At 38.9% G+C, this 16932-nt stretch overlaps 3 protein-coding genes across 7 annotated transcripts; 1 reads left to right on the top strand and 2 right to left on the bottom strand.

Annotated features, from left to right (window-relative positions):
- The first annotated feature begins 4654 nt into the window (after positions 1-4654).
- LOC137728006 (major latex allergen Hev b 5-like) lies at positions 4655-5949 on the top strand. The gene is made up of 2 exons (XM_068466882.1): positions 4655-4813; positions 5184-5949. The coding sequence occupies exons 1-2, from the start codon at positions 4799-4801 to the stop codon at positions 5667-5669; spliced, it is 501 nt and encodes a 166-aa protein (XP_068322983.1). The 5' UTR covers positions 4655-4798; the 3' UTR covers positions 5670-5949.
- Positions 5950-6979: 1030 nt separating this feature from the next.
- On the bottom strand, positions 6980-12396 carry LOC137729098 (E3 ubiquitin-protein ligase UPL5-like). Of its 2 annotated transcripts, XM_068467926.1 has the most exons (4): positions 10170-12396; positions 9346-9428; positions 8836-9036; positions 6980-7617 (listed from the first exon to the last, which is right to left on the bottom strand). In XM_068467926.1, exons 1-4 carry the CDS (start codon positions 12076-12078, stop codon positions 7354-7356), a joined length of 2457 nt encoding a protein of 818 aa, XP_068324027.1. In that variant the 5' UTR covers positions 12079-12396; the 3' UTR covers positions 6980-7353. The 2 variants fall into 2 exon arrangements, with proteins under 2 accessions (XP_068324027.1, XP_068324026.1); XM_068467925.1 differs by having other exon boundaries at positions 8836-9428; positions 10170-12387.
- An 872-nt stretch (positions 12397-13268) lies between these two features.
- LOC137729658 (F-box protein CPR1-like) lies at positions 13269-16932 on the bottom strand. 4 transcript variants are annotated; one of them, XM_068468658.1, is made up of 3 exons: positions 15523-16932; positions 15259-15335; positions 13269-13884 (listed from the first exon to the last, which is right to left on the bottom strand). In XM_068468658.1, exons 1-2 carry the CDS (start codon positions 16710-16712, stop codon positions 15296-15298), a joined length of 1230 nt encoding a protein of 409 aa, XP_068324759.1. In that variant the 5' UTR covers positions 16713-16932; the 3' UTR covers positions 13269-13884; positions 15259-15295. The 4 variants fall into 4 exon arrangements, with proteins under 4 accessions (XP_068324759.1, XP_068324758.1, XP_068324757.1 ...); XM_068468657.1 differs by having other exon boundaries at positions 13269-14969; XM_068468656.1 differs by having other exon boundaries at positions 13269-15117.

Raw genomic sequence — 16932 nt, forward strand, 5'->3', positions numbered from 1 at the left:
TCATCAAATTTACTAAGTCAAGAAATTCGGATTCTTGAAATTTGATCCAACGGTTAAAATTATTATAACTTTTAAAGGGGACCCTTGTTTTTAGTCATTGGATCAAATTTCAAGAGTTCAGATTTCTTAACTTGATGGATTTGGTGGAAGGGATCCGGAGAGGATTTCTTGACTCGTAAGCCCCACTTCTTTGGGAAGCTTTGACGTACTAAATGATTCGGTAATTCCGAACATGTGTAACATTGTCACAGGATAAAACTTTAGTAGCGCAATTTGATTAGCTTGTCCACTTTCGCAAAGGGTGAGAGTAGCATTATTAAAAGTTACGCTTGCATCGGACCTGATGATACTTAAACAGAGCAAAGCTCCTCCTTTTGCGGGAGAGTTTGAACATTTAACTGATCTGACTCCCATACGAAGTTTTCTTTATGATTTAGAGGAGAAGAATTTATTGGCATAGGCATGTCACAATGCATCTCAAGTTAAACACATTACTACATAAGAAAGCTGAAAAAGCTTTTGCATAGCACTAAATTATTAGCTTTGAGATAGTTAGAGTTTTTATCTCTACTAATTAATAAAACACTCATTATCAATCAAAATTTTATGAAAATACCAGTTTAACTTTCTAATTAAAAAATAACATGAATAAGAAATATGGGATATAAATGTAATTTTACACAACCAAATTTTGCTGTTTTTTTTTTTTTCCAAACCATCACCTATGTGTAATCCTAGCATATTTCTACTTAAAAAATTTAAAAAAATAAAAATAAAAACTTCCCACTTCCACATTCTCTATCACTCTCTTCCTCTCTCCTTTTATTTCAAAAATAAAAATAAAAAATTTTCACACATACTTTGTGTGTCCATATGCTAGTATATATAGATTAAAGCAAGTTGTAAGTCATCTATGTTTATTGATTGGTCCACTCGTAATGCTAATTCTCGCGGGATCCAATTGGTGGGACACTCCCCACCGTCCCCACATTTAGCTTTTCCTCCACAATCACACTTTACAGTACAGATATGTAATTAGAAATTTAGAAAAGATGATGAATCCTTTCGGAGTCCAACTAAATGTTGGACAAATTTGACCACAGACGCATAATTGATATTAGGATAATACTTGCATTTGTATTTTCTGAGCTCATTCTCTTACTCGTAAATAATATATATTTTTCGTAATGATTAATACTAGGAGCATAATCCGATCTATTTCAAACAATCTCTACCCTAAATACATATATTAGAAGTTAGTAACCAAGCAATGAAGGAAGAGGTTGGACACCATCATCCTAATTCAACCTATATCGGACAATCTTTATCTTGAGATCGATACATATTAGAAAGTAATAAATTTAAGACTGAATGTTGCTGGCTATAGCTAATCCTACAATTAAGGGATTAGTTAAACGACAAATAATCCTATAATTAAGAAATTTTGTGTATTTACAACAATTCGTAAGCCTAAGGGGTAAACATGGTACAAACCACAAATAAACATACGTAGAATCTCAATTATTGGATCTATTTCAATGAAGTGGACTAATTCTACTAATGATTCACAAAATTGGATCTATATTAAGTTATCCCTAAAAATTAATATCAAGGATTGAATGTCGCTGAACTAAATCACATGACTAAAGCATTTTAAGAGCAGAGTAGGAATGAATTTGGTGAGCGACGACACACAAATCGAGGGCATCGTTTGTTCCTGTTATTTGTGTCCAAAATCCGAGTTAATCTGTAGAATCACGCATGTACGTATTACAATTATTGTCATTGTGGAGATCCACAATAGCATAGTAAATTTATTTTTCGATCAAATTCATTGTCGAATTCGTCCTTTGCTTATACTATATTACTGTGCATGGCACATGCATGATTCGAAGAGGGCAGATTATTACGTGTACAGTCGAGGCCCTCGAGGGTATAATCAGAACTACGACTGTAATAGCATCTTCAATGGAGCAGGCAAATAGAATGTTAAAAATTAAAATCCATTTTTATGAGATAGCAGACGAATATGTATTTCAATGATGTAGTTAATTGGGTAGGCAAATTTTACCTACACTTACAAAATAGACAATATTACTTACTTTTAAGTTTTAACATTATAGGCGAACGAGACCTCACGTCTCTATTTATAATAAAGTATTTTATGTGAAGGAAGTGAAAAAAGATGATAATGATGAAAATAAATAATAGAATTAAATTTGTCTACTTTGTTTGCCTATTAGAGTGGAGTGATACAATTTTTCTTTAAAACAATTGAGTAGACAACTTATCATGTAACCTCAATCATTAGAATAAGAGTAATGTTATTCATAACATGTTTTTATACCATATTTTTATACCATCTTAGGTGACATCTGATGTGGATAGTCACATTATTTAAAAAATTTGTAAAACCCAAGGAAAGGAAGGAGAAAGACCCATTGTATACTACAATCATAATTTAATTAACTAGTTTTTCTTAAGTATTAGTTTATTAAATAATGAACTAAATTTAAAAATCTGATTAATTCAAATGATGTGGTTGTCCATATCAAATGCTACTTAAGATGATATGAAAATATGGTACAAAAACATAGTATGAATATCATTACTATTAGAATAATGTTTAGTTTATTTTTCAATCGGGGATTCCGTAATCCAGCAGGGCGCATCAGACGGGCAGCTAGTGGGGTCCCCTGTCACGAGCATCCGACCTGGAAAGCATCAAGAACATGGCCCGCCGGGGCCCACGCAGTCCCCCATCTTTAGAAAGGGCGGTTGCGAAAGCCAAGAGCAATGGGCTGAAAGGGAAGGAAAAGCAAGCCACGGCAGCGTTTGATTTGTTTACATGTGGATCCCACATGGGGCATGGGACGGTGATGATCGCAGGGTGGTGCTGTCGGGTCCCACCCCTCAGGCATTAGTTGTTTTCTTTTGTTTGGCTGACGTCCATTTGAAGGATTTGATCGTATCGATGGAGTTGTTTTTTTATGGTTTCAGTTCAATCGAAGGGTGATTAAGAAGATGAACTGAAACCTTAAAAATGGTAAAATTTTTGACTATAAACAGTAAAAGCTGTCCGCCAATGCTTTTGAATTCAACAATGCCATCATGTTTGTACAAATAATCCTTTGATTTTGATTTTAAAAATAAAAAAGGAATTGAATTATTTTCATATTCCATGGCCCCATGCATGCTTATTTTGAATTTCTTCAGATTCCAAGGCCCCATGCTTATTTTGAATTTTTTTTTTTTTTTTGAAAGAGACCTGATTTTGTTTTGGCAGTCTATTTTTCTTAATTGAGAAGATTCACAGAAGCATTTCAGTCATTCATGATTTATGATTTATAGTAATGCAATTGAATTATGATGGTGATTAAAAATAAAAAGAGATACCTAAAAGTTATAAGGGTTTTCCATTACTATGCCAACCTAAAGATTCTTTTTATAGTTGTTGAGGAGCTTTTTTTTTTTTTTTTTTTGTTCAATGGGAACTTTTACAACAAATTCCAAAAGGACAACATACAAAAACTCCGCAAATTAAGGTGAGAAAATAATAACCGTCTCGTAAATAAAATATGTACAAACGAGACACTACTTATACATTCAATGCATGAGTAAAGGTTCTCATTTATACTCAAAACATAAAATTATATAGAATGCGTCTTAGCTCAAAAGCTAAGACCCACACAAAAACCAAAGTGACCACACAAAAAAACCTAAAAACCCTTAAGGGAGATTCCCCCGCCCCTCCTCCGCCACATAATTGGTGGAGACGACTAGCAAACAGAAAATCCAAAAAAAAACCTCCCTAGAAAGCTAAACTCACGCTCATCTTCATCTCAACGCAAGTGAAAAGGAGCTAAACCAGCAGATCAAGAGAAACCTTGCCCATTCTAGTTGCCATAGTTCCATTCCTCAACCAAAAACAAACACACAATAAGCATCTAAATGCCTTGATCTAAGCATAAACAAAAAAAGTCAGGCGGTGTAAACACCAAGTCAAAGAGACCCTAGGCCTTTATAAGGTTGACAATTGAAGTGCTTAAATAATGACTGATCTAACTCACGTTTGTCATGTTTAACTTGCATTCTGTGAACTAAATTGAGTTATCAAATATTTTGCCTAAATTTTGCATCCAAAAAAGAAAAGAAAGACGTTTATCTAAACTAGGCTAAGCTTATTTAGTGAAAGGTTAGGGCCTACCAACACAAAAGATTAATGGAAAAAGAAACGAAGGCACAACACAAGAACATGAGTGCATGATGGTTAGCCACCTACATGCCCTACTGCACAAAACACAGAAAAACCCACTCAAAAGAAAAGATATGATGATGCTGATATATATGAGAAATGGCCTCCACCATTTGCCATTCCAATTCATTGTCCACAAAGCTAATATTTATTTTCATTGCAATTTGCAAAAGTGTTATCTGAATATATAAAAATAACAAAAAACATTTACAACTAGACAAGTTAATGTCCTTTTAATTTGTATTAGTGACATGAGGTGTCAAATTGGAAAAAGATTCCTCAAGTGCTCAAACTCTTGAGAAATTCGGGAATCTAATCACTTATATTATGACACTTAATGTATGGCTTTTGTTCCCGGTACACTGAAAAATCTCTCCAGACTCTCTCTTTCTCCAATTTCAGTTTTTTATTAGAGTGAGGTACTCTCACATCTATATATAGCTCTCACATTTGATCATCTCTTTCACTCACTAGCGATTAAGCACCCTTCATTCCTCCCATCTTTCCAAGTATTGTTTTGTTCAGTTTTCATTTGCTCTAGCAATGGCCAGTGTTGAGGTAATGCACACTACAGACTACACACACACACACACACACACACACACACGTTCATGCAATTAGTTTTCATATATTTTTTATTTGCTCTATACACACACACACACACACACCTTCATGCAATTAGTTTTCATATATTTTTTATTTGCTCTAAGAAATCCCTTCGCTTATTTGTATACAAATACAAGCTCGAAGTTAATTGATCCGTTTGAGAAACGTAAGATATGCGATATCGTGTATATCAAAAGTTCTATGCGCATGACCTCCGTTCTTTAGACGAAGTATTATGTATATTAGATCATCTTAAAACTTGTTTATCTTCTTAATTTTACAATTAAAATATGACTGATTTTCAACAAAATTGGTACTCAAGGTTGCACCAGCAGCAGCGTTGCAAGAGAATGAGCCAAAGACAATCGACGTGACCAAGACTGAGGAGGCAATCGTGGAAGAGCCCGTGGCTGCAGCACCCCCTTCAACCGAGTCTGAGGCTACAACCACCGAAGAGCCAAAGGAAACAACACCACCCGTAGAAGCAGAAATCGAGAAACCAGCTGCTCCCGAAGCCGAGGCGCCAGTTCCGGTTGAAGTTGAGACCAAGGAGGAGGTGGCAGAAGAACCAAAGGCGGCCGAGGCAGCTGAGGTGGAGGAGCCAACAGTAGAAACGGAGACAACAGAAGCAGAAGAGCCTAAAGAGGTCGTAACAGCAGAGCCTGTTGCCGTGGAAGAGAAGACCAAAGAAGAGACCATTGAAACTGAGGCACCAGCAGCTGCTCCAGTTGAGGAAGAGAAAACAGTTGAAGCAGCAGCAGCAGAGGAAGCTACCACAGAAGTTCCAGTCGAGAAGACTGAAGAATAGAAGATGAACATATGACAAGATGAGAGAGAAGTTTAAGGAGTCCTTTTTCTAGGTTTGCATGTTCGAGTTGGTCATCTTTTCATCCACATTTCTATTTGTTTGTTAGTTTATGTTGTAATTGAGGTAAGGCTTTAAAATTAAATTAATGGGGTTTGGCATTTGGATTATGATCTCCACTTAATGTAAGCATCCTGCTTTATGGTTTGATATATCTGAGATTATACTGAAGAATGTAATGCATTGGTGATTAGTATGGTGTGAAAATATATGATTTGCTTTAGTTTTGAATAATATTTTTGTTTTTTGTAATATTCATCCTCTGTTGTAATAATTTGACGGATCTGTGGACTTGAGCTGATGTTGATATCAATGACTTCGCATCGCATTAAAATGCATGGAGTTGAAAACAAGAAGAAAGTTGAGAAGTCAATGGCAACCGCAGAGAGCTCATTTTTCTTTCTATTTTACTCTTCACATATGTTTGTTATGTTTGATCACGATAATCATGCCTTGTATTTAGTTTGTTACATAAGTAAGTTTAGATGACCGAGTCTGGTGCTTATGCCAAGTGACAAAAGAACTTTTGCGAAGTTCTTGGGATTAATCAACATGAAAGACAATAATAGATATCATATTCTAGGCTTTGCGTTTCAATGAATGAATGAGTCCTGATCGTATGAACGATTATAAATTAGTTGCCTTTAGGAGTCGGGAAGCTTACTTGCTAGCTCACCTATAGCTTCTATGTTTTGACAATTTCTATTGTATTATGCTTACTCGAAGTGCAACTTAGTAGATATCATGCTAAATACTTTGAGAATGAAAAGAGTTACAGTATATACCATGTCTAATGTGTTGCTGAGGGGAATCAATAACCTAACGAGCCTTTAAGTTGACAAACATGAGCATCTTAATCTGTTTTATAGCATTGTGTATATCGTTACTCTAGAAAGGCAATTGGTGGTGGATTCTAAAACCCTAATCCGTCTCCTCATTTTCTTCAAATCTTATTCCAAATATGTTTGCATTTAATTATATTCCCATGCCGTCTTCAATCTAATCCGTTATATCCTGTGCATATTTGATATCTTTTGTGAATAAATTAGTTTAAGTTGTTAAGAATCATAATCTAGATATGAATCTAGATTAGCACAATCCTTTTGAGAATGATCTCGTACTTACTTTCTATATGTACATTATGCATCTGGTCATGTACATTTCGATTCGAATTTAAAACGTGTATTTAGTATCTTGAACATTATCCTCCAAAAGCACATATGTCATAGCATGTGCGATGGCCGGACAAGATAGGAAAATCATTTGTATAGAATTTGCATATGTATCATTGCAGGATCTGTTTGTACTTAACATGTCAAGAAAAGTAACGTCCGTTAAGCAGATAAATTTTCTAAACTCTTGCTTCCAAATTTATTTATACTATAACCACCCTATATAAACACTTGACAAAATAGCAATGACACTGCAAACCTTCAACAAACAAAAACACTACCATCCACAGTACCTTCTTCTAACATTAGTCAAACGACAAGAGACGACGACATCGAAGACGACAGTATCCTATACTCTGTACAATCTGAGTTCCGAGTCTTTTTTTTTTTTTTTTTTTTATGTGCAGTCAAGTCCCCCCATTTTACCTCAAAATGTAGATGCAACTAATATATTACTACCATGTGCCGAAGCTACTGCCGACATGTTCTTGGGTGATGATGTCAAGGCGGCTTTTCATCTCTGCCTCCCATGGATAAGGCGGGAAACACAGCCGGTAAAAGCAAGTATGAGACGAAGGCAGGCGACTGCAAGCCTCTGAGGACTTGTAAATGTAAAGCCGAGAAGCCAAACCTCGGAACCCCTCTACTGGAAGATACTTCACCGAGGTCCAAAAGAAGAGAAGAACCTTTTTCTGCTCTGCAGACATTTTCCCAACAATCTGCATAATTTTCAAGGAAAAAAAAATTTAGCCACATTGTACTTCTATGCTCATAGCCTACCAATACAAAGCAACTTTTAGCTGCTTTCCTTGTCTTTCGATCATGTTTATACTAACATCATAATATAAAACGATCACAACTGCAAAAAGATGTTGAACCCTGATGTGGAGTGTGTAGGTTGGGGTTGTGCTTTCTCATAAACTGTGAACCTTCCCACAAAGCTTTATACAAATCTGGCCACACACCGCTTAACTCGAAAATTTAACGAAAACCTTACAACTTCATCTGAGCATACAACACTACACTCCCTGTTCTATCTGCAGTTTTACTTTGTTCAACCTTATCAAATTTGAAACAAATTAAATTTTGAGTGTCTGATACTATTAATATCTAAAAAAACCCAGTGCTAAATAACTAATTAGTGAGCCCAATTGCAACGCTAATTTATTTGTCACTCCATTATTTCAAAACCATCACAATGCATGCTTTCATTAATTTGAAAAGTAATGCAATAGCTTCCGTGTGCGATAAGCCAAACTAGTTCACCAAAGACTTTTCTATGAATAAAGCTGCTTGTCAATTGATATGCTATATTGAAAAATACTAGACAGCTGAGGAAAAGTAGACATGTAACAAAAATATAATTACATATTTGACCAAAAGAAACAAGTCGCAAGTCCAATTTCTACTTTCAATAATTATTGGTTGATTCAATACTCTACTCTATTTCATATTTCACAGATCAGGAGTAATTAAAAAAGCCAAACCCAGAACAGTATGGTATCCCGTGGAATCCTGAATCTGAAATCTGATGCTAATAATATAATAATTGTACTAAACTAAGCAGTATTAATACGAAAGGGATTAATTGGGTAAGTCCTAGTTGGATTTGGATGGCTTAATGAACAAGGATTAGGGGTTGCTAGGCTAGGCTATTACTAAACTTTTATCAATTATAATTCCAGAACTCAGATTTAAGAGTTTCTCTTGGGTTTATTGCCCTAGAACTTAGTTATCTTTGCTCCATCTTTGATTTTATTGCCATTATCTCTCTTTTTTATGTTTATCACTGGAATCTGCTCCTAGTGCAATTTGGCCCTATTTTACCCACTGGACAGCAGCTTATCACTGCTGCCCTGCATCATGAGAAAGAAGCAAAATATAAGGCAAGCAAAGCACATTAAGAGCTAATAAAAGCGGGAAACGAGCAAGTTTACCTTCCAGAACCAGAGTATTTGAGGATCGGTCTCTTTATAGCCATTGTAATCAGTATGCGCCTTCCAGTCTTCAACACTAATAGCACTTTCACTTCCGTGAAGCATCCAATCAAGATCTTCTAGCTCTAAACTTCGGAAAAAGATGCTCTGGAGCCTTGAGCCACAAAGTATATCAGCAAAACCTTGCGCAAAGTGGGACACCTGTTCAGATATAGATGTGACAAAACGATGCTGAATTAGAAGATTAATGTATTCCCCCCTGTTCTTGCTGTTCACAACAATGCTTTTCCCAGCAGGGCAAAGCTCCACAGTTTTCCGGAATCCTAACTCCTCCACTTCTCTAACAAATGTTAACCCTAACTCATCTGAATCAATAGACTTGGCATCCATTTCTAGTATCTTCTTGCAACTATTATACAAGACTGGATCTGCATCTCTTATGTCTTCCAAAGATAAATATATATCTCCAGCCAGTTGCTGGAAAAACACACGATCAAAGACTATGCCCACCTGCACTTTATGCATCAAAGCTAATGCAATCACTCGGCCAGCAAAGGTGAAATACTCAAGGTGCAGAGGATCAACTTTAGATGCTGCAAAAATAAAAGACCCGTGACTTACTAAAAATTTGTAGGAACTTTCAAGCATATATAAAAAAAAGTTCACGCAAGAAAAATGCTACATGATATATGATAGGATACAAATGTTTCAGAAATGTGAGTAATGCTAACAGAAGTGACAACTTCATGCAATTGATTAGAGATTAACAATTTTAGCAGAATTATGGCCTCCTTTAGTCTGCCTACAGAACAACCAACAACAACACTAATACACTGACAATCCTTTTCTGTTTGTCGTTTCGTAATTTCAACATTTCTACAAATCTAGGCACAATATACTAAAGAATTTGACCTTACCCTGGTGTCCAATGTTTCTACTAGTCAAAGTCTAAACCTGAACATTCTGTAAAGGACATCTAATGTTCGCCGGCATCAATTAGAGAGATCCAACAAAGTGAAGCATGCACATGTGATCACACACAGCAACAAAAGAATAGAGCATCATTATGTACTAAAATATTCCATTATACATTTGGTGCTTGACCATATCTATCGAGTAACCAACACTGTTCTGTCTGTCTGCAATTTAAAGTTCAAATCTCTGGTCAATACCCAATCATATTTCAACACCTATCTATATATGAATGCTATATAGGATTCAGTCAACCAATTATCATCGCAGGCTGGAATTAACATATCAAGACACGCAAAATGAAAAACAAAATGTAAATGTTGTCCAAGAACACCATGCATTAAAGGCTGAAGGAAGCACACCTGGATTAGGATAGAACCTTCTACAGTCGTTTGGGCATGCAACAAAAAGTGCATTTTGCGGATTAAATATGGCCTGGCATACCAAAAAGAACCACTCCCGCAGTACACCTGGACCTGTAGCTTCCTCATTTTTGAATTCCATAAATAAACCGCCATGAAGTAACTCAGGTTCCGCACGCCCTATGTACTCAAACGATTCTGCCAATATTTGCGACCTATCAATGAGCATCTCATGCAGCTCCTCATAGTCTTCTTTAACATCAGGGAACATCATCATAGCCAAATGCCTCCGAGACTCAAAATCTAGCACATCTTTGTGCTTAATAAGCCACTGATGATCATCACTTCGCATTGCATACTTGACAACTAAAGCACATAATGCAGCCCTTCTAAGCCTCAAAATCGTCTTAAATTGTTCTTCCCAGCTCTGATAAAGCATAGAAATTCCACTCAGTTCCTTTAAAACAGCAAGATACTGAGACCATCCAGAATGAGTAACATCACCTTCCACCTTTCCTTTCCCAGCCAAAGACTCTTCCATTTTTCCAAGGCATTCATCCATTTTTTTCAGCAAATCAGCATATATAACGTGAAGAAGCTCAATCTCCTCTCCATATAGTGGATGCCTAAAAGTACCCCCTTTCGAGGATGCAAGATTAGAACTCTTGAAACACACTTGACTGGCAACTGCAGTGCGCAAAGGGAGCAAGAACGCTCTAAAATCACGTACATCATCCGACACCGGCCGGCCACTCGCAGGAAGGTCCATACTCACTACCAAGTCCCTAGACAAAATACTTGACAGCTCCCTAACAAATGGAGAAATCTCTTTCAACCCACCAATCAATCCCTCCACTGGCTCCGAGTCCTGCGAATTTCCATCACTTTCTAACAAGGAACCAAGTGAACCTCGGCACAGGAGGTACAGAGGGTCCTCCTCCCCTAATCTCCTAAGAAACTTACAAAACTCTAACACAATCGGCGCGCAGTAATTATGCAAGTGTTTCGGCAACAATGTAGGGTACGAATTCAGGAAATACTTGATTGAATTTTCAGCAACTGTTCTGTTAGCTGGCAGGGGAGAAACATAGAGCATCAGCAGCGCCAAGGGGGCAGAGGACGGAAGGAACACCCGGATATGGCTAACCCCATATCCTGCTGTCATCTCCTTCTGAGCCATGGTTAAGTACTGGCTCATCCTGCTCTTGATGTATTTGGACGGCTCGTGAAGTTCTTCACCTCGGCACATCCGAAATGCGGCGGAGACTATGTCCTCCAGGAGTTGCCAGGCCTGAGGGTGGTCGGTGCTCCGCAAGCGGCCGACCAGTTGCAAACTGGCGTCGTTTTGGATTGCGCACTCAGCGAGCGACTGGTCCGGCTGCAGCTGTTTACCTCTATATATAAGCCTTTGCTCAAAAACCGGAATGCCAGTGATCGTCTGTATGCGATGGTGTAGCGATTTCACCTTGTCGTCAGCGTAGGCCTGGATTACCAGATTATTGCCACCGGACATGGTTCTGATGAAGAATTGGAGCATGGTACGGGACCGAGTCGACTCGGAGTGAGCGGACTCTCCGTGAGAGGCCGATCGGGCATTGGGAACACGGGGATTGAGGGCGTCGCTGTTGGCGGAGGAGTGAGGGAGGTTGGCGACGCCGTTGGACGACGAATCGATGGCGTTGGGTTCGTCCTTCCTCATCCTGACGTGGACTAGGTCAGAGAGAAGGGCGTCGTCCTCTTCGTCGGAGAAGGTGGGCCCGCCATAGTCGTCGAGTTTGCGCTTGGACGACAATCGGTGGTGGAACTGATCCACCGCGGCGGGGACGGCAGTTAGGGCAGTGGTGTCGCTGCGCTGGTAGGCAGCGCAATCGACGGTGCTGCTGGTGGTGGGGCTCCCGGTGATGGACATTTACAGGGTGGGGCCCACCCCGCCAGCCGGTTCCTTCCCTTTACGGTTTTACCTCTCGAGAGAAAATTCACGCGCACGGTGGCCGTGGGTGCATGAAATCGCCGCCGGTCCTCCCGGGAAACCAAAATTCTATAAATTAAATTAAATTAAAACGGAGAATAAAATTACCGGCGAGGGTCGAAGTTGGGGGAAGCCAACGATCGGGGGCAGGGGTCGTCTGTCTCTCTCGTTCTCTCACGTCTGGGCTTCACATTCACAGCCGTCATCTACAAAGACTGTAATCCTACGCTATTATATATTTTTAATTTATATAATTGGATTTATTTATAATTTTTCGATTAATTTAATGTTTTTGTTTCAATTGCTTTGGATTACAAAAATGCCCTCTTGTTATTATCGACTCTCTGGTCTCTACTAGGATTAGTACCAAGGGCGTTACTGATAATTAACGGCTCTGATGCCACTAGTTTTATATTGTTAGCTTACACTTTTCGGATCAGGATCCTCTCATGATCCTTGTATGGGGATCCTCATGATCAAAAAGTATGGACCATTGAATTTTTATATAATAGCTACAAACAGGAGGATATCTTTAAAGTTATAATAATTATAGCCGTTGGATTTTCATCTAACGGCCCACACTCCTTGGTCATGAAGATCCCCATACAAAGATCAAGAGAGGATCCTGATCCACACTTTTCAACCCAATAATTTAATGAAATAGTTAATTACTGGGTAATTTGTCATTTTGCCAGTCACCAGTTTTTGACTTATGATAGACTCATGGACAAGTGGAAAATATGCAAGGTGGTGTCCTATAAAAAAAAAAGAAAAAAAGAAAAAGTGATACTTCTGTTTCCAATGTTTGAAAAAAGTATTAAGTTCGAACTAAGTTGTTTGTTAAAATTTACTTTAGATTTGCCATGGCCATGGCCAAGTGAGCGTGCATAGCTTGCAGGCTTGAAGCTATAACCTCTTGAGTGCTTATTAGTCTATAATCGAGTGACGAAGACTTGGGCTAAAGAAAAATTCGATCGAAGAGGAGTCTGAAGCAGAATTCTCACTAAAATTGTTTGTTAAATCATTTGATCTCAGCTTAAATGTTAAGAGTTGAGGAAAATAGTACCGCAACTGTGGTGAATAGGCGTATTAAAACGTATTGATGAAATTCTGGCCAAAAAAATATCTGATGAAACAAATTGCTTTTTCTTGTGATCACAATTGAGAGTAATACAAACGAATTTGGATGGTATGATGTCGGTGTAAAGTCGCCGCTTCCTTTTCTACTCAGCACTTATTAGCCGAGTCGGCGTACATTCAATGCACTTCTGCCCTCTAATTTCCACGCGTTCTTTCCCCAACCACATTTTCTATACCAAGTCTTCCTAGTGAATAAACATAGGCTTTTTCTTACAAAGATTTTCTAGTATGCTTCGGGTAACCTATGCTCTGCGGTTTTTGACCGTTAGATTGTTGGTCAAAGATACAACGATCAATATCCAACAGCTAAAAACTCCGTAATATAGGATACCTACCCTTGAACATAATATAATTTGCGTTTCTTACAATACCATCTCAAGGATTCCAATCAAAGTCACTTAACAAAACACTGCAAAACATAGACCACATGTTGCTCCAAGAATACCATTTCATGAGATCTCAAGGGTTGGAATGAATGACGTCCCGGTGACGGCAGCATTCCAATCAAAAACTCCCCCGTGATTCAAATGTGGTGGTCATAGCCCTAAAAACAGAACTCGGATTGGCACCTCAAAAGTGTGAGGTTGTGAACGAAACCTTCTTCACCTGCAGATAAGTTCCACAATGAAACATTGGTGGCGCACTTCGGTGAAGAACTGTGAGCCGTTGATCAGTTGAATCCATCTCAGCAACGAGCATTTTCAACACAAAAGCTTTTTAACCAGCCCCTCACAAGAAACAGATTTGGTATACAAAGTATGAAGAAACAATATCATGAATATCATCTAATACTGTAGAACATCTTAATGAGTGTGCCTAACGGCCTGATTACATCATCCGCAGGATATGTCTAACAATCAAGTGGATCCAGCTCCAAATGACAGTCCCACCCCAATTGCAGAGGTCCCCCGCTTGATAGTGAGAGCACCCCTACGGATGACTTCCCAAGAATTTCACTTATAATCAGTGTTCTAAAAAACGCCCTAGACACCTTGGAACCGAGACGATTTTGTGCAAAACAGCTGGAAAAATCGAGGTGGCTCTAGGCGGGCTAGGCAGCCGGGTGGGGTTTTTTTTTTTTTTTTTTTTTTTTTTTTTTGTGAAATTTGTTTAAAGTCTAAGTTCTAATTATACCTTGAAATTTTGTTAATTTTATAGAATAAGTGTTGTGTATCAACTTAAATTCCGGAATGCTAAAGATAAGTATCTCAGAGTATATGAGAAGTGCTTTCCGTCATAATCTAGAGATTAGCATTGCTGTCAAACAATGCGGCATAGTGACCGTATCGGCCATCCACTATAGAACACTCACGATCCTTCATTGAGGAACCCAGTAAGATATGACTTGTGAGCTGTGCTGTACGTGTTTTCAAAGTGAAACACAAAAGTCAAATCCTAATGTGATACAAGTAATTGAAATGAAAATCTACAACTGTAGGTTTCAAAGGTTAAAAGTTCTTACATAGTCATTTCTTATATAATATGTATACAGAACTAGAAGAAACAGAAAATACTACTTTGAAAAACGTAGTGACTATTACATTCAACAGTGCAGTGACCGTATCAGACAGTAGAGTGGCTATCGAATTCAGAATATCTTCCAGAAGTTCAAGTTCTTAAATGGAAAAAGATATCATAGAGAAAGCACGTCCTTATTTTTGGTTAGCAGCTGTGGATGAAGAAATGTGCACCTGATATGGTTAACAATCAGACCAAACCTGACTCGAGTATGTTCGTATAATGGAAGTGAAAGCATTCTAAGGTAACTATGCTCTAATCATTCGGCACTCGCTGATGTGCTCAGCTCAAGTACACAACCTGGCTACTTCATATTCAGCCCTGAGAGAAACAATTGTTTCGAAGACCAAAGTAAAAGTGGGTGAATGAGACATCCATGCATTCTGCGTTGATCCTACTCGACTAACTCGGGTTCCTACTTTATATCTAAACTAGAGTACCAAGTATAAGTCAGATAATTACCTCTCTGCTCTATGTCCTCGTCTTTTGTTCTGATTGCCTACAGCACCAATTTGAAGCCTTGGGCCAGAAAATCATCCCTGACAAATACAAGAACCAACTCAACAAATCAAATCACTGAATACTGACTCACATAATAGCATATATAACAATATTGCAGCAAATTACCAATTAATCGAAATTTTGATACCCAAAACAATCACAACATGGATACTTTTGCAGATACAACCAAATGGGCAATGATATGTGAAGAAGCATGTCATTTACCTCTTCTTATTCTTCTTGTCCCCTGCTGCTTCCTGCTGCTTACGATCGTCTTGTCTACGAGGATGAACCGAAACAAGGCTTTCCATACAAACTACAGCCTCAAACAAATCTGGCAAGCCGCGAATCTTGACATGCTTAACCCTCTGGCTTTTCAGGTCAAACCAAACAAGACATTCGTGGTCCTGTTCGAACAAAACTTCGCGGTCATTCTTTGAATACACCAAAGGCCTAACGCTCTTGATTCTTCGAGTTTGCGCAACGGTAAACAATTTACTCCAAGACTCTTTAACCCCATAATCCTTCAATGTCCACACATCAACATCCTTATCTTCATATTTAGCTACAATGCAAAGACACCCTCCCAAGCATCCCACATCAATCTGACACTTACAGTCCATGCTCTGCGGCATAGGCACCTCACGAAAAGTCTCATTCGCAACGTCAAATGCAATGACCAATTCGGTTGCTGATTGATCCAATTCGAGGTTCCGAGTCACCACCCAATGCACACAACCGCTCACAAGAATCCCCATTTTTCGTGTGTAACAGAGTACATAAGGCATGTCTTCGAGTCGCTTCCACTCGTTGCTTCTCAGGCTATAAACCCTCACCTCGGACTGAAACGACAGGTAATCCAATCCGATAAACTGAGAAATCCTCACCAATTTATAGTCATCCTGAATAGCGTCGTATCCAAGACCATATACCCTCGCGCCACATAAGCACATGTTCGAATCGCGCTTTCGATCCGATGGCAGAGACGGCAAGATTCTGTACTTCTTCGTCGACGGGTTCCAGAGAGCGATGTCTTCGGCCACGTTACAGAGGCACAGAAGGCCGTTGCAGGATCCCAAAACGCGAATTCGATTGCTGTAGCACATGAGTGGATGATTGAGCTCGACGGCGTCGTTTAAGGAGTCGAAACTGATGCAGTAGAGGTCGGATTCCTTTCTGAGAATCAAACTGAGATGCGATTTGGACTCTGCCGATTGCGTGAGGTGGAGATGGACGAAGTATGAGCTGTCGATGAGCGACCGCCATGGTTTTGCAATCGACCGGAAGCGGAGGAGGCGGGCGACCGGCAGACGAGAGAGTATGTCGACGATTACCTCCGGCGGGAGTTCGGCCATGGCCATGGATGCTTGGATTTGAAGCTGCGTCGTATCGAGGGTGGATTTTGGAGTCTTCATTTCTGGAATTTGCTTGCAGGGTCTAGGGTTTTTTCACTTTCACTTTCTTTCAGAGTGTTCTTTGCAGTTGGGGGAAGGAATTCAAGTGGCGGTTTGGAGAAATGTGAGATGAGTCATGAGAGCGCGAGGTTCCTTACAAGATTTCTCGTGAGCCACGTGATGTACTGAAAAAGATGATTTTTCTGCTTAAAGGTCAACGTGGAACTCGCGAATGAGCACC

Source organism: Pyrus communis, chromosome 3 (assembly GCF_963583255.1).
Source record: "Pyrus communis chromosome 3, drPyrComm1.1, whole genome shotgun sequence".
NCBI classification, from domain to species: domain Eukaryota; kingdom Viridiplantae; phylum Streptophyta; class Magnoliopsida; order Rosales; family Rosaceae; genus Pyrus; species Pyrus communis.